At 38.4% G+C, this 22,596-nt stretch overlaps 1 protein-coding gene across 2 annotated transcripts in view; it reads right to left on the reverse strand.

The window, feature by feature from the left end:
• Positions 1–22,596, reverse strand: part of LOC124715438 (zinc finger protein 62 homolog) — a 116,818-nt gene that overhangs the window by 52,787 nt on the left and 41,435 nt on the right. For both annotated transcript variants that reach the window (XM_047243097.1, XM_047243096.1), the window contains exons 5-6: positions 6,685–6,861; positions 5,767–5,956 (exon numbers count right to left, since the gene is read on the reverse strand). In XM_047243097.1, the coding sequence (XP_047099053.1) occupies positions 5,767–5,956; positions 6,685–6,861 (367 nt within the window). The remainder of the gene's footprint in view (positions 1–5,766; positions 5,957–6,684; positions 6,862–22,596) is intronic.

Genomic DNA, 22,596 nt, shown 5'->3' on the forward strand with positions numbered 1-22,596 from the left:
ATAGAACATTTCTGGAGTACAAGTCCTGTTTACATTGTCATGTTCTGGAAATCTGTTAGGAGTAGAAACAGATTTCAGCTGTTATTGAGATATCTACACTTCTCAGATAACTCATTGCAATCTAATGAGTCTCTACAAAATTAGAGTAGTTTTTACCATTTTAGTAGCATCATGAAGAATAATTGAGTTCCAGACCAGAATCTCTGCTTTGAAGAATCAATAAGTTTTGTAATTTTTCTGGCTGTATATCAAGAACAAGAAACACATGTACAGAGTAAAACTTTATGAACTCTGAATCTAGTGCTGTGGTTCTCAAAACAAAAATGTACTGTGGCAGGTCACAGGAGCAGACTGAGGCGGGTCATGCATGTGAAATTGTTTTACACCTGATGAAAGTTTCCTTGAACAAAGGACACATGCTCCATATGCACAATTTTTATAATTCTGTACCACTTTCAAAACTGTTGTTGACTTACAAAACCGATGTGTATGGAAAATTGTTTAACAACAGAAAGGAAAACCCAACATCATTAGTAACTACGAAACTGAAGAAAGATCAGATGGCATGGGAAAGAAATGACAATGTTTTTGTTTGCAAATGGAAGGATAAAAGTGAAGTCCTGACCACTTCTAACACGGACCATACCAAAATAGTGGAAGCTCGTCGCAACTGAAATGGCAGTGTTGCCTTGAAACCAAAAAAATCTGAGACTACAACAGTGGCATGGCAGGTGTTGACCAGTCTGATCAGATGCTGTCGTATTATTCAGCATTGCAAAAAACTACTAAATGGCTGAAAAAGTTTGCTCTACATGTAATGGAAATTTATTTGCATAATGCCCTTTGGATTTTTAAACAAACAGCAGAAAGGAGCACCAAGTCTCTAGCTTTTACAGAAAGCTCTATTCAGGTATCGATTGGGGATAAGATGCCAGACATCCGGAGGAAAATCAGGCCAAGTGACAGTTTTCATTATTTGGAGGCAATATTTGCCACAAAGAAAACTGTCTGGCCAACAAAACCGTGCAGAGTATGCATGCAGCAACAAAAAAAAAAACGCCGTGAATCGTGGTACTTGGGTCCCATTTGTGAAGAAGAGCCAGCTCTTTGTGTGGAAGAATGCTTGAAGACAAATCATCAATTAAAAAAACTTTATTTTCTTTACCATTAGCAACACAAAATATACATTTTAAGTTTAAAGCTAAAATATTTGTATGGACTTTTCTGTTACTTTATTCCAACTGTGAAAATAAAAATTCTGTTCCACCATGCCCAGACAATTTGCCATACCTGTCCTCCATGCCCAAGACCTGTAAATCACACACATTTGCTATGAATGTTTTTGTATCTGACTTTATGTAAAAACTCATTTCCTACCAGTGGCCAGGACATCAGGTATGGACATTTCTTGCACTTGGCTGTCAATGTGTTAAAGAACTTCTAAAAAATTGTGACCCATTTAGAGCCCAAAATGATAATTGTCTTCACCCTTGAGTAAGGGCAGATATCTGGTGTACACCAAGATTAGAAAGCTCTGCGTCAACAAAAGTTCCAAATACACCAAGGTGATAAAAGTCATGTGATGCCGATGTGCACATATACACATGATGGTAGTATCACGTACAGAAGGTATAAAAAGGCATTGCATTGGCAGTGCTTTCATTTGTACTCAGGTGGACAACCATCAGCTGTATAATGGAAGGTCAACAATGAAAATTTGTGACGGACCAGGAGTCAAACCCAGATTTCCCACTTATCATAGTGGTCACCTTACTGTCATCAATCATGTGTCTACACAACCCATACTCATACATCCATTATGTATATTCCCGCACAGGCGAGGCATTTTACTTTAAAGTCGCTTGCCTGGTGTCAGCTGATAAATACGATAATGCAGTGCCTTTTTTATTCCAAATTACAATGTGATTTTCCTTTGGACATGCAGCTGTCAAAATGGACAACCATCAGCCATATAATGGAATGATAACAATGTCTGAAGGAACATTACATCATAATTTGGAATAACACAGGCACAGCAATATCTTAGTATATTTTTTGGCTGTTGCTAATAAGTGCCTCGTTTCATTTCTATTTAACTTCTTTTCTACGTTTTACGGAGATGGTCAACTATGGATAGCAAGTATCCATATTTGCGGCTATTTTTTTGATTAACTTAATTATAACATCAAGATCAGACACTCACGCATACATACATACATACATACTTACACATACACACTGTGTATCACTCCATTTCTCTTTGTTTGTTTTCATAAACTGAAATGGTATTATAATACTGACTAATTATATACTCTGACATATGAAGTAGAACACTGAGACAAGTAATTTGAGTCACCCTGTATGCTAATAAACATAAAATCTTTTTAACTTCTGCTGCTATGAATAATTTAAACTACGTTTATTTCATTTGTTACAAAAAGAAAAAGAATATACTTGTTACTTTGAAACTTCTCTGTATCATAAATTAAATTATGTCATTTAAGTCAGAGACCTAAACATGTCAAATCATTTGAACCGTAAATACAAATGTGTAAGTTTTTTACCCCTACAGAAGATAATCTTTTGTGGCTAAACAAAGGTAACTACACTAGTGGCCATTAAAATTGCTACACCACAAAGAAGACGTGCTACAGAGGCGAAATTTAGCCGACAGGAAGAAGATGCTGTGATATGCAAATGATTAGCTTTTCTGAGCATTCACACAAAGTTGGCGCCAGTGGCGACACCTGCAACGTGCTGACATGATGAAAGTTTCCAACCGATTTCTCATACACAAACAGCAGCTGACCGGTGTTGCCTGGTGAAACGTTGTTGTGATGCCTTGTGTAAGGAGAAGTAAGGCGTACCATCACATTTCCGACTTTGATAAAGGTCAGATTGTAGCCTCTCGCAATTGCGGTTTATCGTATCGCGACATAGCTGCTCGCGTTGGTCGAGATCCAAAGACTGTTAGCAGAATATGGAAACGGTGGGTTCAGGAGGGTAATATGGAATGCCGTGCTGGATCCCAACGGCCTCGTATCACTAGCAGTCAAAATGACAGGCATCTTATCCGCATGGCTGTAACATATTGTGCAGCCACGTCTCGATCCCTGAGATGGGGACTATTGCAAGACAACAACCATCTGCACGAACAGTTCGATGACGTTTGCAGCAGCATGGACTATCAGCTTGGAGACCATGGCTGCGGTCACCCTTGACGCTGCATCACAGACAGGAGCGCCCGCAATGGTGTACTCAACGACGAACCTGGGCGCACAAGTGGCAAAACGTCATTTTTTCGGATGAATCCAGGTTCTGTTTACAGCATCATGATGGTCACATCCGTGTTTAGCGACATCACAGTGAACGCACACTGGAAGCGTGTATTCGTCATCGCCATATTGGCGTATCACCTGGCGTGATGGTATGGGGAGCCATTGGTTACACGTCTCTGTCACCTCTTGTTCGCATTGATGGCACTTTGAACAGTGGACATTACGTTTCAGATGTGTTACGACCCGTGGCTCTACCCTTCATTCGATCCCTGCGAAACTCTACATTTCAGCAGGATAATGCACGACCGCATGTTGCAGGTCCTGTATGGACCTTTCTGGATACAGAAAATGTTCAACTGCTGCCCTGGCCAGCACATTCCCCAGATCTCTCACCGAACTGAAAACGTCTTGTCAATGATGGCCGAGCAACTGGCCCGTCACAATACGCCAGTCACTACTCTTGATAAACTGCGGTATCGTGTTGAAGCTGCATGGGCAGCTGTACCTGTACACGTCATCCAAGCTCTGTCTGACTCAATGCCCAGGCGTATCAAGGTCATTATTACGACCAGAGGTGGTTGTTCTGGGTACTGATTTCTCGGGATCTATGCACCCAAATTGCGTGAAAATTTAATCACGTCAGTTATAGCATAATATATTTGTCCAATGAATACCCGTTTATCATCTGCATTTCTTCTTGGTGTAGCAATTTTAATGGCCAGTAGTGTACTAGTAATTCTTTACTTGTTCATTATTCTTATCAGAATCAATGTTCTCAAAAAATTAACAACTATGTGAAACATTTAGTTCTAGACAATAAACTGAGGCAGATATGGTGCCAGAAACTTCAGTATCATCATTTTCATAACAACAACAATAATCCATGAAAATGGAGTTGTAGCTCCAAGCCATGTTGGATTGAAAAAGACAGATAAAATATTACCAAAGAACCACAGTACAGGTAAAAATATCCTTATTCTAGTATAAACTATCAGAGACAGCCCATTATGAAATGTCTGTTAATAACACAACGGCCTGAGGCTTGTCGCCTGTTGCCAACACAGTCTGTAGCTGTTTGCAGACAGCGACAACAGTGACAATCTCTACCTGTACCGACTCATAAAGAACACTTCCCTCTCGATCTTCCACTATCCAAAACTAACAGCATATAATGACAGCGACTGACAGTGGCAGTTGACAGTACTTGAAGCTGGGTGTTGCAGCAAAGTTTTCACTGTCAGATTTTTAAATAAGAAACTTAGAAAGGAAGGATTTTTTAACTCCACATCCTGCATCCCAAGATGCCATTCCAATAAATTATACTTCAAAATATGTGTTTTGAAAATCATGTGCGGATTACAATAAATAGACGCTATTACGATCATGCACCAAAATACAAGAAAGCAAAATGTATGAAATATGATGACTGCAGTTTAATCTAATATAGAGCCATCAGCAAATAGGAACAGAGGAAGTCACATGATGCAAGAGCTATCTGAAATCAAAACAATCACCTCAAACCACCACAAAGCTTGTAACACAAGAGAAACAAAAACATAACGTCCTAACACTGACAATACCCTGTCACTATGCAACAACATTGGCACTAAGCTCTATTTACATTTGACAAAAATGTAAAATGAAATTATATTCACAAGTAAACATTTCCTCCCTAACACAGTCCTCACTATAAATTTGTAAATGAACCAAAACATTTATGATTGCTGACAAAATAACGGTGTTGACATATGTTAAAATCCATAACCTAGCAGTATGCAAAAAAATTACTCTTGCGAGAGGCAATGAAGCAGGGATGAAATCATCTTCACATCGTGGTGCAATCTAACAGCGACATTTGGAACTGTTTTCCCATAGGGGATTTGCAAGTATGCTATAATCACCAGGGCAGATGCAAGCGATGTTTCTACCTGCTGTTATATACAGCTGCAGACTTGTACCTGTTGAAATTACACTGTGGCGCGTTGTCAGAACATGCAAAGATTGTTGATTTTAACATATTTTAGAGGATATGTCTATAAGACCACAAGAAAATGTGGCAAATAAATGTAAAATTATTGGAAATACGCAACACTGCAATGTTATCATTCAATGCCCCTGCTAAATGTTTTGCATAAACCAAGTATTGCAGCAGCTCACACTTCTGTCAAAATATAACAGTAATTACAAATGAACTGAAAATGCTGTCCCCAACTACGTGAGACATGCTAGCTGTAAATTGGCACAGGTAAAGAGTAAAAAGTGGAAAGAGAATTTTGTATCTGGACAACAGGGCAGCTGCATTTATGGTGTGTCTGTAAGAGTAAGAAACTTCTCTACTCTAAAAAGTCCAGATCGTTAAAGATGTAATTTGTAAGACAGTTTTTGAATTTCCACACCCATAATTGCTTTCGTATGTTGCAAACAAATGGCACCACCTTGCTAGCTATAAGAGAAGATAGTATATAATTACGTGCTATTTATCACTCACCTTTAGGTCTTGGTTTCGTTTGAATGTTTTATCACACAATGGGCAAGCGTGAGGCCTTAAGTCACTATGTGTAATACTGTGAGCTCTCAATGTACTATTTGTGGGGTAAACCCTGCCACAGACACCACAGGGAAACTGTACACCTCCATGGTACTCTTTATGTCGGTATAAGTTAGACTGAGTTTTGAATCTGCAATATAAAAAAAGGTACCAACTAATAAATCATCATTGGATTATTCAAGCATAGTAGCCCAACTGCAAAAAGCTACAATAGCAGAAATTTGAGAAAACAGGATGGAGAAAAAAAAAACTTGAAACAATTCTAGCTAATATTCCCCAACACATTCATTATGGCGCCCAAGACACAGGTATGCATATATTTTTACAATAATATGTCAAAATACATAACAAACAAAACAACTATAAAAAACAAATACAGCCTCTAATAGAACACTGCATGTTTCTATATCAAACCACTGGACCATAATTTTACAATCTTGAGATTAGAAAGAGCATAATGTTTGAATTACTGAATGAATTATATGAATGTGTTTGTTATAAACAACCAAGCAGGTATCACACGTCTCATTTTTGTTCCTTATATACTGCTGTGTAAGCTTCTTTCCACAATGTACTTCCTAAAGTAATGTCCCCCCAGTTACATTTGCAGATTACAAGAGTGAAAAGAATGCAAAAAGAAAAAGCTCAACAAACAGACCACAACTCATGTTTCGGTGGTAAAACACTGAACATCCCTAGCTAAATAAAATTAAGTTGGGTCCATATATAATATCATGTAACATACACAATAAAATGGTATTTGCCATTAAAGGCAAACATAGTCCACATTTCATGACCTACAAATAAAATAAACTAGATAACTTTACCTAAATGCTACCTGCTACACAGTAAACTTACACCCTTCCACATATATCACAGCCATATTTTCCTTTGGGTCGATGTGTCTCAAGATGTACCTTCAGATTGCCTTTAGTCGAAATTTTCTTGCCACACACTGGACACACAAAACGAACTGCTGTTCCAACAGCAGTATTGGTATGGAGAACTCCTCTTGAGGAGTACACTGGAAGGTGCCTGAGGGATAGACAACAAATGTAATTTTAAAAGTAACGTCATGTTTTATTGTTTTGTTGAAGTAACATGCACTGAGAATCTTGACATTGTTTGTTAGCATGGGTTAGAGCTACTACAGCTCTAGTTCTTCATCCTATAATCAAATTTTGCTGAAAATGTTAGCACACACTGAGATTGTTGGTGCATTAATCATATCTTTAAGTAATATAACTAGCTGGAGACACTGAAAGGAGCTCATTAATTAGCATGCTCATTGGGTCTTTCACCAAGAAATCTTCAGATATATTGCTGACCAATTCCCTTGGCCATGTGCCAATAGCAGAATGTTAACTGAATTCGTTGCACTCCGAACTTTTCTGATAATTTGGTTAGTGTCTCATGAGCCTGTGTTTTACTCTTGCAAATCACCTGATCTTAACTCTCTAGCCCCTTCTCCTGTCTCCATTTGCATTATCTTCTCCATTTTATTTTAGTTTGTCATAATTTTGCCACTCTGTTTTAGACTCCCCCCCCCCCAAAAAAAAAAATTCTGCCTTTTTTCTGCTTTGAATTGCCTTTATTTTCTATTAGCTCTCTGTCAACCCATCTTTCATCCGTCAATTACCAACAGCTCATTATTAGTATTATGGAATCAAAACTTTGATTTTGTCAACTGTTTCTTTTGAAAGCTTTCCTACATCTGCATCTCTCCTCACCCACATTACAAGTGATTTTTTTCTTCCTTCAAACACCAACATATCTTGAATGAACTTTACAATTTGGAATAGTGTGTGTGCAGTTTTGAAGCATCCTAGCAGATTAAAACTGCGTATCAAATAAGGATTTGAACCTAGAACTTCACCTTTTGCAGGCAGTGCCCTCCCAACTGAATTATCCAGGCATAATTCACAATTCATGACCTGCCCTCCCACCTGCAGAATGCAAAATTCATTCTGGAAACTACTCCTCCGTTGTTTCTGTCACTTCTCTGCAAAATTCACAGGCTCTATGCAGCAAAGCTTCTGTGAAATTTGGAATGTAGGAGAGGTACTGACAGAACTGAAGCTGTGAGGGTGGTTTGTGATTTGTTACTGAATAGCTCAGGCGGTGTGGTACCGCAACACGATTCTCGGTTTGAATCCTATAACCAAGTCCCACACAGTTGTAAGGAAGTTTCAAAACCCTCATCTCTTATTCTTATCTTTACTGCAACCTAGTTTTTTCTTGTTGATTTTTGTTTTTAGTCCAAGAAACTTTATCAAGCACGCATTTTAAACTCTATACCTCACACTGCTTCAGTTCCATCCATTTCAGTAGAAGGCAAAGAAGAGAATCTTCTCCTTTGGATTAAATATTGAAGGGATAAAATCAAGATCACAGTTGTGGATCTGAGGCCAGGTTCTCCAGATGTAGCAGATGTAGAGCCCAGTGTCTTGTCTCTAAACTAGAAAATGAGTTTGTAAAAGCTGATGCCTACATTGCCTTGTAAGCATTCAGGACTTCAATATTTAGGGTACTCTTCAGGCCCATAAACCCATAAGTTTTATGGGCTGTGGTACTTGAAACAAGAAGGGGCACATACTTAGACCTGTCCAAGGTTTTTTACACTGTAGATGACAAACTACTACTAAACAATTTAGAAGCACTACACTCCAGTCAAAATGTCGGAAAAAAGCCTACACCTTGCTAAAGGTAGGGTAGAGGATTTAATTTTTTAAATTTATTCATATGGTTGAAAGATGGTAAAACCTAGTTATGCCAACAAAATTTATGCTGGCTAAACTTTCTGTACTTAAAAAAAAAAAAAAAAAAAAAAAACACACAGACAATTTCAGACTTTCTTCAGTTTTTCAAAAAATCTCAGTTTCTTGTGCTCCCAGAGCTTTGGCATCTATTTTATTTTTAAAACAGCACAAAATTCTCTATAAATTTGACTACCAAAACTTCTTTCTGCACTCTGCACCAATGACACTTCAGTTTTTTTTTTTTCCTTTATACTTTTTCAAACTTCAAACAAAACAGTAAGTTTTTGAGCCCTTTTATTTCAGTTTCCATTAATAAAATAGAAATGTATTATATGTTATGTTATACATTGGAACTGACCATCTCATTTCGCAACATGGCCAGCATACACAGCATCGTTGACTTTGCATTCAATTCCTACTAACACAATCAGGTTAGACTGCGTGCGTGAAGGTGGTGGTTTTTTTTTTAAGACTAACTAATAGCATATAGTTGCTGTTTTGTAGCTGAATGATGTTAATGATGATCAGTTATAAGAAAAATTGCATAGGAATTGTTATTAAGCAGACAATAACAGTTGAATTAGTTGTTGAAGCAGAGATGGTAAATCAAGTCCCTTAAGACAAGTGTTTGTATAACGAATGAAACAAAAATCACCTGATCACACTTCTTAGAAAGGAATTTCGAGAGTAACATTGAGGTAGACCAGGCAGATTGTAACAACTGCAATTTCAGGAACTAACGATTTTGGAAGTGTGGCCATATGGGGAGATGACATTGACCACCTTGTGCTCAAGACTGATCAAGGAGAAGGCTCAAAAAACTTATCTTTAATAAAGCCAGAAAGAGGAAGTGCAGACAACAAGTTTGCATCCTACAAGCTCAACAGTGAACACGTTCTGTTCACTCACGGTGTTAGTGAACATGATATAAAATCTGCTTTCTTTGTCAAGGATAAAATTAAGTTTTGTAACACATTAAGAACAATGAACACTTAAATTCAGCACTTCTTATGTTCAACAAACCAGACGCTACCCACAAAGAAATAGTGATGTCAGCAATTCCCAGACACTACGTGATTTGCAGCAGCAACTATTTGCCAAGTCTTCCACAAAAATCAAACTGAATCTTGCAAGGCTGCCATCCACAAAGGATGCCATGCCACATCATTCATTATGGAGTTACCAGCAAGCACAAAGTTGAACGGGAAACTGGAAACCTCCTGAGATACGTGGAAGGGCTCTTAGTATCCACAGTTCAAGGTCTGTTGTAATGAGCCAAGATCCAGCACCTGAGTCAGTTCAAGTTTGTTTCATGCTCGTGTAAGCTGAGCTGTGGCAGATTATTCTCCTGCAGAAAAGTATGTTTCAATTGTTCTTCCATTTGGAAGAACTGGAAAGTTCTTCCATTTGGAAGAACTGGAGCAGAGAAAATTGTGAAAAAATACCAGAATTTTTATATGTAGAAAGCCAAGAAGTAGTAGATTTTACGGAAATGATTGAGGAAATGGACATCAAAATCCGCAAAATGGAAGAGGCTCACTCACTGTTGTAAGAACAGGTCAATATGAAACCCAATTTATCTACTCACACTGATTCCACTACTCAAGGCATTTCTGGTGACACCAAGGAACATCAACATGTCAGAGTGACTAATATATCCATGTCAAGTGGGCCAAAGGTTGAAGTACGCTGTCAGAAGCATTATGCACCCAGAAGTGATAATATTAACTGTTAGTACATGTTAATGCCTTTTTAATTATAATACAGCTACCTATGTTTCATTTGTATTGCACTGTTTCTTTATAGCTATCTATTTCTGTGTGTTTACCTATGTCTGTTTGTTTATTCCAGGTAATAATAGTTCAGTTTCCTGTTGCTGGTTATTTAATATATATAACACAATGAGGAAGTGATGTAGTTTTATAAATTTGCATCAGTCAGGGCTGAAACACCTTGAAACTTAACTTCAACTAGTGATTTACAAATCACAATGGATGCGGCCCAGGAATCACACAACTGCACATAAGGTAATACAACACCACAAAGTGAGATGTTCAGTTCCAATATATAACATTATATATATTGACATAAATATAATAGAGGGAAACATTCCACGTGGGAAAAATATATCTAAAAACAAAGATGATGTGACTTACCAAACGAAAGCGCTGGCACGTCGATAGACACACAAACAAACACAAATATACACACAAAATTCTAGCTTTCGCAACCAACGGTTGCTTCGTCAGGAAAGAGGGAAGGAGAGGGAAAGACGAAAGGATGTGGGTTTTAAAGGAGAGGATAAGGAGTCATTCCAACCCCGGGAGCGGAAAGACTTACCTTAGGGGGAAAAAAGGACAGGTATACACTCGCACACACATGCACATATCCATCCACACATATACAGACACAAGCAGGCTTTGCCTTTTAATATGTCTGCTTGTGTCTGTATATGTGTGGATGGATATGTGTGTGTGTGTGTGTGCGAGTGTATACCTGTCCTTTTTTCCCCCTAAGGTAAGTCTTTCCGCTCCCAGGGTTGGAATGACTCCTTATCCTCTCCTTCAAAACCCACATCCTTTCGTCTTTCCCTCTCCTTCCCTCTTTCCTGACGAAGCAACCATTGGTTGCGAAATCTAGAATTTTGTGTGTATATTTGTGTTTGTTTGTGTCTATCGACATGCCAGCGCTTTCGTTTGGTAAGTCACATCATCTTTGTTTTTAGATACAAATTATATATATTACACTTCTGCTAAATGAACAGAAACTGAAACAAGTGTTCAAAAACTACATTTCTTGCCATTCTGCACAAAATTTGAAAGATTGATACTTTCTGATGAAACGTAGCACCCTTGGTACTGGAAGCAGAAAAAAAACTGTAGTAATCAAATTTGTAGTGAATTCTGTGCTCTTTTAAAAAGGAAATAGGTGCTAAAGTACTAGCAGCACAAGAAACTGAGATTTTTTGAAAAAACTGAAAAAGATCAAAGTTGTCAAAGTTTTTTTTTACTACAGAAAGTTTACTTACTTTACACGATCAGGCCCACACAACCATGCACAGCTACAAGGCTCCTCTTCCACTGGTTTCTGTTTTGTGCCTTCTGTCGCCAATCACCCTCTATTCTGATCTTCAAGTCCTCAGGGGTTCCATCTTTCCTTTGCTCTTTCTAGTGGTCTTCTACTCCAGGGAGTACAATCCACGGAAAGGACATTGTGTTTAACAATTCAAGAGACATATCCTTCCCCAATTAGACACTTGCTTCACATCAGACAGACATGTTTGGTCCATTGTAGATTTTACGCCAGACTCTCCATTCTCCAGTGGTTTCATCTTGTGCTGGACCAAGGATTTCCTTGAGACTTTCATTTGAAAATGAGAAGATTATTTATTTAAATATTTTTTCCAGACACTACAAGTTTCACAACTGTAACGGATTGAATCAGGTTTTATTATTATTATTATTATTACAGCTGAAGTTTGAAATTCCTTGAGACCGTGGATTTAAAAGCTGACTCACACTGAAATATGATCAATTTGCAGTTTGGATTCTCACTTTGATTTCTGTTTCACACAATGCACTCTCTGTAAAGAATACTCCAGATATTTAAAATTATGAATCCTTTCATATGATCAGGTTTTGAGTACCAGAGGATGGCGTGGGTCTCTTGAATAGGCATGGGTCCGGCTCATCACCAGATATTCAGTCCTCAACTGATTCACAAGGAGACTGATTCTGCTTGCTGTCGCCTCCAAGCCATCACTCATCAGCATCAGTTCTTTGTTAGATCTGGACAACAGGGCCAAATCATCAGCAAATGCAAGGTGTGTGATTTTCTCACCCTCTATATTGATCCCCTTGAAGTTCTTATGGAAAGCTTCTTTCACTACCTCTTTGAGTGCCACGTTTAACAGTACTGATGACACACCATCTCCTTTTTCAACCATGCGTTTGTGTAAAAGCTCTCCGTGACTAGGTTCCCAAGCTTCACTTTGCCTTTGGAATCAGTGAGACAAGCTAAAACTAGGCTGATGAGTTTCTTGGGTATTCCAAATATGGTTATGCAACTCATAAGGCTCTTCCAAATGGATGCAGTCATATGCCTGTCTAAAATCAATGAAGAAGCACATGTACATCTCCTCCATATTCCCACATCTTTCAGCCCACTGTCATAGCACATAGATGTTGTTGACAGTCGAACAGCCCATTCTGAAACCCCTTTGATATTCACAATCATTACACAACCTACGCATCCATGCCAGCCGAAATCGACACTTGAAGACAAAAGTAATATGTTTCCAACACTCAAGAAGACAGCAAATGTAACTATCACAACAAATGCCGTCAAAAGAACAGTGTTTTTACTGGGTGACAGCCATCTTAGAAGCGTTGCTCACGAAATAATAAATGCCAACAAAGAGGTAAGTGCCCTAGGTTATATCAAACCAGGTGCTCGCATTGACCAAGTACTTTCAAAATAACCGATATTGCTCAAAAGATAACGAACAAAGACTACATCGTGATCTGCGGTGGTTCAAATGACAATGCGCATAACAAAGGTTTGCATGCTGCTAATGTCTTAACCCTGTGGTGCATGAATTTCACTGCAGTGGACAACTTTTAATGGTCAATTTTCTGGCGGTTTCAATGAGTATTGAGGCTGCAAATGCATGCAGGATACAACACCAGTAGGGAGTGCCCACTGCAGTGAACTGCGTGCATTTTCAGCCTGCCAAAGAAGCGACCATTAACAGCTGTCCACTGTAGTGGACACTATGCGCCACAGGGTTAAAATCAACTCTAAACCACCTGAAGCATTCCAACGTAATTGTAGTTGATATTCCACACAGGCACAACTTATTACAATCCTCGTGTGTAAACAAGGCAGTAATTGCAACAAATTGATATTAGCAGATATCTGCAGCAATTTTACAAGTACTCATAGGATCGAAACTCACAAATCTGGCAGACAACTTTACACCACTCATGGTCTTCACCTTAACTGGCGTGGAAAAAATCATTTAGTGACTATAATTTGTGACATAGTTGCAAAGGCAAGGAACAATGTGAACACAAAAGAAACAGATTTTATTGAAGAGTGTATCAGTACATAAAATAATTGCAGGAATGGATATAGGCAGACTGCATTGGACAACTGGATGGTGAAAAAAACAAGAAAAAAGTACGTCTTCCCAATCTGCAAGTGTGTGGAAACAGGCTAATTTGGAGAGATGGGTAGTAAAAAATACATTGCCCAGACCTTCAATTGAAACTTCTTTTTTAGAGAAAAGAGTGTAGCTGCTTCTCATAAACAAAAACTTGCAATTTATCACCAGAACATTAGAGGTCTCAGTCGTAAGATCAATGAGCTTATAATCAATATACATGAGCCACAAGGTATAGATTGTGCCCATGTTTTATGTTTTAGTGAGCACCATATTAATTCTGGCATAGAAAAACTTATAATAAACAATTATTACTTCGCAACAGCATTTTTCAGAAAATGTAAAGAAAAAAGAGATGTTGCCATTTATGTTAAAAATTATATTACATGTAGAGTAATTAATGTGCACAACTATTGTCCAGAACAACATTTGGAAGTGTGTGCCACAGAATTGTCCTTGAATAATTCCCATATATCAATAGTCACAGTATACAGAGCACCTTCAGGGAACTTTAGTCTCTTTTTGAATAAGCTAGATGCTCTCCTAATATACATATTCAAACACAAAACAGATGTGATAGTGCCTGGGGACTTCAATGTTAACTTTCTAATAAATTCTAGAGACAGATCAGACCTAGAAAGTCTGATGTCCACATATAATCTGGTTTCTGTGGTTAGTTTACCTACTAGAATAACTTCATGTACAAGCACACTGATCGATAATATATTTATAGACCAGACCAAAATAGGTGATTTGACTACCAAGCAAGTCATGAATGGTCTATCTGACCATGATGGACAAAGACTCACTATAAACAGCACAAGTATTTAAGTAAATGATAGTGGCCCCAGTTGGAAAACAGTTAGGACAGTTATTGAAGAAACTACCCAGATTTTTAAATCATATCTCCAAGCCACAGACTGGGCACCCATGTATAATTTAGAAAATGGCAATTCCAAGTACAATTTTTTCAGTAATGAAGTGACACTGGGATTTGAAAGCACCTTCCCCAAAAAGGATATACAAGATCTAAAACACAAAACATACCGAAAAGCCCTGGATAACCACTGGTGTTAAGATTTCATGCAAAATGAAACAAGAACTGTACACTGTCACAAAAATTTAGACAACCACACCCAGCTAAATCACTAGGTAGGTCCCAAAACATTGTTCTCAATAATGAAGATAGACATATACAAAATCAAAATACTGTGGCAAAAATTTTCAATGAGCATTTTCTAAGTGTTGCTGAGAAAGCAGGACACAATGGCTCCTAAGATGAAGCATTAAAAATACTGAAAGGTCATTTTCCAAACTCCGTAGAGCAGATAGGTATAGCCCCTATAACAGTACAGGAAGTAAGAAAAACCATTATTTCTCTAAAAGCAAAAAATTCAACTGGGCTTGACGACATCTCTAGCAAATTGCTAAAAGCCTGCTGCAATGAGTTCAATGAAGTCCTAGCTCATATATTCAATGCCTCTCTCAAAAAAGGTATCTTCCCTGAAAGGATGAAATATGCTATTGTAAAGCCCTTCTACAAAAGATGCAATGCCTCAGATGTTACAACCTACCGGCCTCTCTCTCTTTTGATGACATTTTCTAAAGTTCTCGAAAAGGTAATATATGCCAGAATAGTTAATCACCTAGAAAACCTAGAAAAACATGCAATAATTAGTAAAAACCAGTTTGGATTCAGAAAAGGTATCTCCACAACCGAAGAAATATTTTTGTTTACAAATAACATTTTGGAATGCCTCAACAAAGACATTGCCTGTGGGCATATTTTGTGATCCGTCTAAATCATTTGACTGTGTTAGTCATAGAATAATTATAGAGAAAGCATGCCACTATGGACTCCGAGGTAAAATGGGCAGCTGGCTCAAATCCTACCTACAGAGCAGACAACAGAAAACAGTGCTAGATGGTAACAATAGCCACATAGGAGGGGTAGAGTCTGTCTGGGGGACAGTAAAATATGGAGTTCCACAAGGCTCTGTCTTTGGTCCCCTGCTATTACTCATGACCTACCATTGTCCTCAAACAAAGAAAGCAATTTTACAATGTTTACTGATGACAGAAGTATTGTGACTGATAGTAAGATATCCTCTGATCTGGAATTAAATGCCAACCATTTACTTGAGGATGTTCTGAATTAGTTCACAGCAAATTCTCTATCAATAAACCTCAGCAAAACTAATTACATTCATTTCCATTCTGGTCACAAAAGTCCACAGGAAATAATAACAGTATCATCGTACACTTTGCAAATCTGTCTATGAATTTCTGCAGCAGACAGGTTCCTTGCTGACATAAACCATGTCACTGAGCAAACCTCACACGCAGCGGCGAGTTGATAGTCTTAAATATTTTGAAAGCACAGAATAGAACCGTACAGGTTAGCTACAGAACTGAAACTGAGGACAGTTGTTCCTGAGGCATGCCGGTACACAACGCACGCACTCGTTGTGGTATGTGCGTGAACTACTAGTGTCTGCAATAAAACAGACCTTACTTAAAAAACACGCCTCGTAGACAGCACGCTTAACTGAGAACAGTACATCAACCAAACCCTGAAAAGGCTCATCTCAGCAACATTTGCCATTCGGATGATTGCCAAAATCGGAGACATCAATGTCTCAAAATCTGCTTACTTTGGCTACTTTCATTCACTTATGTGTTATGGAATAATCTTCAAGGGCAATTCACCACTATCAAAAAAGGTTTTTACAAGTCAGAAAAAGGTTGTCCTAATTTTGTGAGGAGTGCCTCCAAGAATCTCATGTCACAATCTTTTTAAACAAATAGGGACCCTAACCACTACTTCACAATATATCTTTTCAATCATGACATTCATGCTTCACAATCCTTCTCAATATGAAACAAATGAAATGTACCATCACCACAACACAAGGAGGAAATGTGGCACACACTGTGACCTGAAAAATCTGTCCCTGGTGCAAAAAGGTGTGAAATACACAAGCACAAAAATCTTCAATGCACTTCCAAGTAACATAAAATGTCTACGAGATTAAAAAAAAGTACTATTTAAAAATAAGCTAAAGGAGTTCTTGCTTGAAGAACGTTTCTATTCTCTAGAAGAATTCTATAGCAGAGATAGATAATTTTATTTCCCAAATACTATTTATATTCCTGCCTCAATATATCTTGCTATGTTAATCAGATTAATTGGTGATCTGTAAAAGTTGTTTGGACAAAATCAGAATGCTATATCTGGAACTCTGCTTGTGAGTGTAATTTGATCTTACCGATCGTGTTTCCAACTTGTATTATTAATATTTGTTTATTGTCCTTATGGAAACTAATGTAATAATGAACTAAATGTTTTTGACATGTTCCACATCCATGCGTTAACATGCAGAATTGGATCTATAGAATATTTTTTGCAATAAATAAATAAATCATCTCTTATGCAAACAGCTGTATTCCATACAGTACACAGTTGAACAAGACCTTATAGTAGACATTTAGGAGAGTGATTCCTTTATAGTTGAAGTATTCTCTTTTGTCACCTTTCTTGTACACAGAGTGAGTCACTAACTATTGCCACCAAGAATAACTCTGAAAGTATGATAGAAGCTGAAAAGTTTGTGGGACAAATGTTGCATGGGACAACGGAGGCCATAATATGACGTTGGTTTTTGTTGCTAGGTGGGGTCGCTTCAGAGATGTGAAGGTTAACTTTGTTTTTTTAAATGGGATGCTATAGTGTGGTACTTATTTTCTGATAGCGGTTATCGAAACGAATCCAATGATGTTTAACTGCAAGGTCTTTGAAAGTCAAAAAGGTGGCGTAAACACCCATTTATAGAAGGTGTTCGAAGTTATAACCATTGGTATCAATGCAGTGCTGCAATCTTCTTATCATTGACTGAGTGGTATTCCTTACCACTTCGCCACTTATCGAAGCGTATGCTCTGACAATTCTCTCTCATATATCGTGCAAATAGTAAATATTCACCGAATACAGCATATCCATTTAATGTGCCATTGACATGTAAACGCCATTTAACCGTTCCGCAATACAACACGAATAGTTATGGTGAGACTAGTATCGCTGAACCAAGCGAATGTTAATGATGTGTTCCTTCGAAGAACAAGTCGATACGCTTCTCATTTACGAATAATGCCAACAAACTTCAGTGAGAGCTAAGGACTTATACACTGAAAGATATCTTCAACGTACTCACTCTAAATGTCATACATTTAAATATGTGTACGATAAATTGAGAACAACTGGATCTTTAACGTATCAGAAACATATCCGGCAAAGGAAAGTTATTAACAAGGAAACAGAAATTGGTACTCTTGCCACTGTGGTTCAAGATCTTTGTGTTAGTCCGCATCAAATCGCAAGGGAATCTGGCATGAGCCAGAGTAGTGTTGTTCATGTTCTGTATCACCATAAATATTACCCTTACCGTATAAGTCTCCACCAAGAATTAACTGGTACGGATTGTATGCGTAACATTGAATTCTGCCGATGGGCTCAACTTCAGATTCAGAAGGGAGACACATTTATTAATTTGATTTTATTTACTGATGAGTCTACATTCACAAACCACGGAAATGTTAATTTGCATAATGTGCATTACTGGGCAACTGAAAATCCATGTTGGCTGCAGCAAGTTGCACACCAAAAACCGTGGTCAGTGAATGTATGGTGTGCGATTCTGGAGGACAGAATTACAGGCCCCTATTTCATCAAAGGAAATCTTAATGATAGGAAGTACACCACATTTCTGCAAGAAACATTAGGTCTGTTATTGGAAGAAATACCTTTAGCAACAAGGAACAGAAGTGGTATCAACACAATGGACATCCAGCACATTTTTTGCTGATGGCTAGAAATGAGTTGCAGAGACAATTCCCGAATCGTTGGATTGGATGTGGAGGAGATGTGTTGTGGACAGCTCGTTTGCCAGACTTGGCGCCTCTGGATTGTTTCTTGTGGGGATTCATAAAAGACATTGTTTATAAAGATGTTCAAACTACACCTGAAGATATGCTAGAGAGAATTGTCAGAGCATGTGCTTTGATAAGTGCCAATATGATAAGGAATACCACTCAATCCATGATAAGAAGATTCCAGCATTGCACTGATACCAATGGTCATCACTTTGAACACCTTCTGTAAATGGGCGTTCATGCCACTGTTTTGACCTTCAAAGATCTTACTGTTACACATCATTGGATTCGTCTCAATAGCCGCTATCAGAAAATAAGTATCACTCTATAGCATCCCATTTAAAAAAACAAAGTTGGCCTCCATATCTCTGACATGACCCCACCTAACAATGAAAAACCAACGTCATATTATAGCCCCCATTGTCCCATGCAACATCTGTCCCACAAACTTTTCAGCTACTGTCATACTTTCAGAGTTATTCTTGGTGGCAATAGTTAGTGACTCACCCTGTATAGAGCAGATGGCCACTGACTTCCAATCTTCTGCCATCTCCTCCAAAATCCAGATACTCTTGATCAGTTGGAGTCTCTATTGTCCAGCCTGAAAGACTTCTGCCTGGATTCCATCTTCTCCTGAACTGTTGTTTTTCTTCAGCTTCATTATCCGAATCTTTATTTTCTCCAGGGTAGGCAGTAGATCATCTAAATCTATAATGTTAGGAGATTGAAATTCAAACAGATCTTTAGGTTCATCACAGTTGGGGATCTTGTAAGGTTATGTTCATATTCATAACCCACAGGTCTGTAAATATTCTTTGTGGTAACTTTATATCTTGAAAATAAATGAAATTATGAAATTCAGAAAGTAAGAGGTCTAGGTATCAATTGTTTTGTTTGAGTGTGAGATTTTTGTCTTGATGTTTCCAAATAATATTTTTTAATCTAAAATACTGCATTTTATGATTAATTGCACAGGAAGACTCTGATATGATCCAAACAAGAAACAAATATGATGCCAGATAGAGGGGACAGCAATATCCCAAAAAATGATACAAAAATAGAAGTGGACAAAGTTAGAGAGAAGCTTTTTCAATTCTGGACTGAAAAGCCTGATATATGATTTTGTCAGGCTGAAGCACAATTCACAATCATGGGAATACAGATTGGAGCGACCAAATTCAGTTATTTTGTTGGCACAGTTAAGTGTCCAAATTTTTCGAAAATATATGGGGTCTCACGAAAAGTGACACAAGCAACAAATATTCGTTAGCTAAGGAAAGACTGTTAATCACTTTTAAGGAAAGTGAATAATGTCAAATTAAGAAACTAGTTAGTAAATTAAATGTTACTGATCTGAAACCTGTCAATTACTTTGGAAAATGAAGGGTTATGGAGAATTGAATGTTCCAGGTAAAGTTTTAGAGACTGTCTGGGTAGACAAACTTCCTGCCAGCACCCGAAATATTTTAATAATTTCCAAAGAAAATGTGAACAAACTAGTAGAAATGGCTGATAGGATGATGTAAATGTGAAGCACTCAGGAACTTCAATCATTTTCAATGCCCCTGTAGCACATGATTACTCTGTATCAGCGAAAGATCTTCTGGTAAGGATCGAGTAGATTGAAACCGAAATCCAAAAATCCAGATCTGAGGAGCAACAGTGCCAAGTCGTGATGATGTTCTCACAGCAGAGGCTGCAGCAGGCTGAGATACAGTAATTCAGGAAAGTACTGCTATTTTAATTCTGATACAGCTCAAACTGCAGACTTGAGAACTGAGTCCAAACTTTTCTATGGAGAAATGAGGGAAACTCCAATCGGCAGACACAGTAGCGGCTGGTGCTCTGTTGCAGTGGTATCCCAGGCCACCAACACCAACTGTTTAAAGTAACTGATGGATAAAAAATCTACTCACCAAGCAGTTGCAGGAGAAAACATACACACACAAACACACACACACACACACACACACACACACACACACACTCACACACACAGAAAAAGATTTAACTTATGCAAGCTTTCGGCACCAGTGGTTCCTCCTTAAAGCAGAAGAGTTGAAGGGGATGGAAGAGGGATGAAGGAAAAGGACTGGGGAGGTTTAGAAAAATGGGTACTGTTCAGAAATGTAAACCAGAATCCTGGGTTACAGGAGACTTACCGGACGGGATGAAACGAAACCTTCTCTCCTATGACTTTCTCTTTCTGTTTGCCCAGTTTTTAAAATTTTGTCTCCTTTCAAAAGTTTCCCTATCAATTTTTTTCTTTTCTAACCTTTTTTTTGTATCATATAGACCACTCTTCAGACGAGAAATTCTTGCCCACTCATTGCCTCTTGTTAACCATTGTCAGTTCTCACAATTTTTGTAGGAGATTTTCTGATTTTTCCAAATTTTCCTTTTTTTCTTCCATTTATCAGTCTTTTTCCACCCTCTGTCTTTCGTTTTTGCAACTCCCACCATTTCTCACACTCCAAGCTTCACTCTCTTGCAGAGTCTTTCCTTCTCGTTCTTTCTGGTAAGTCTCCTCTGACCTGGGGTTCGGGTGACTTTTCCTAACTGTACCCCCTTTCCTAAATCTCCGCAGTCCTTTTCCTTCACCTCTCTTCCGTTCCCTTCAATTCTTCTGCTGAAGAGCCACTGGCTCTGAAAGCTTGCAAAAGTCAAACCTTTTCCTGTGTGTGTTCTCCTGCCGTCACTTAGATTTTTTATCTATCAAATTACATTATATTGCCAAAAATTGATTATTTTTGATGTTGTGATATCAACTATTTGTTAGAGATAAAACTTCTGGGTTGAGTTTCCTGGCTGACAGTAATTATGATATTTCCACTATACAGGGTGTTACAAAAAGGTACGACCAAACTTTCAGGAAACATTCCTCACACACAAAGAAAGAAAATATGTTATGTGGACATGCGTCCGGAAACGCTTACTTTCCATGTTAGAGCTCATTTTATTACTTCTCTTCAAATCACATTAATCATGGAATGGAAACACACGCAACAGAACATACCAGCGTGACTTCAAACACTTTGTTACAGGAAATGTTCAAAATGTCCTCTATTAGCGAGGATATATGCATCCACCCTCTGTCGCATGGAATCCCTGATGTGCTGATGCAGCCCTGGAGAATGGCGTATTGTATCACAGCCGTCCACAATATGAGCACGAAGAGTCTCTACATTTGATACCGGGGTTGTGTAGACAACAGCTTTAAAATGCCCCCATAAATGAAAGTCAAGAGGGTTGAGGTCAGGAGAGCGTGGAGACCATGGAATTGGTCCACCTCTACCAATCCATCGGTCACCGAATCTGTTGTTGAGAAGCGTACAAACACTTCGACTGAAATGTGCAGGTGCTCCATCGTCCCCAACAATGCCTGCCCAAACGTTCACAGAAAATCTGTGTTGATGACGTGATTGCACAATTGCGTGCGGATTCTCGTCAGCCCACACATGTTGATTGTGAAAATTTACAATTTGATCACGTTGGAATGAAGCCTCATCCATAAAGAGAACATTTGCACTGAAATAAGGATTGACACATTGTTGGATGAACCATTCGCAGAAGTGTACCCGTGGAGGGCAATCAGCTGCTGATAGTGCCTGCACACGCTGTACATGGTACGGAAATAACTGGTTCTCCCATAGCACTCTCCATACAATGACGTGGTCAACATTACCTTGTACAGCAGCAACTTCTCTGACGCTGACATTAGGGTTATCGCCAACTGCACGAAGAATTGCCTCGTCCATTGCAGGTGTCCTCGTCGTTCTAGGTCTTCCCCAGTCGCGAGTCATAGGCTGGAATGTTTCGTGCTCCCTAAGACGCCGATCAATTGCTTCGAACGTCTTCCTGTCAGGACACCTTCATTCTGGAAATCTGTCTCGATACAAACGTACCGCGCCACGGCTA

Source organism: Schistocerca piceifrons, chromosome 1, assembly GCF_021461385.2.
Source record: "Schistocerca piceifrons isolate TAMUIC-IGC-003096 chromosome 1, iqSchPice1.1, whole genome shotgun sequence".
In the NCBI taxonomy this organism is placed as follows: domain Eukaryota; kingdom Metazoa; phylum Arthropoda; class Insecta; order Orthoptera; family Acrididae; genus Schistocerca; species Schistocerca piceifrons.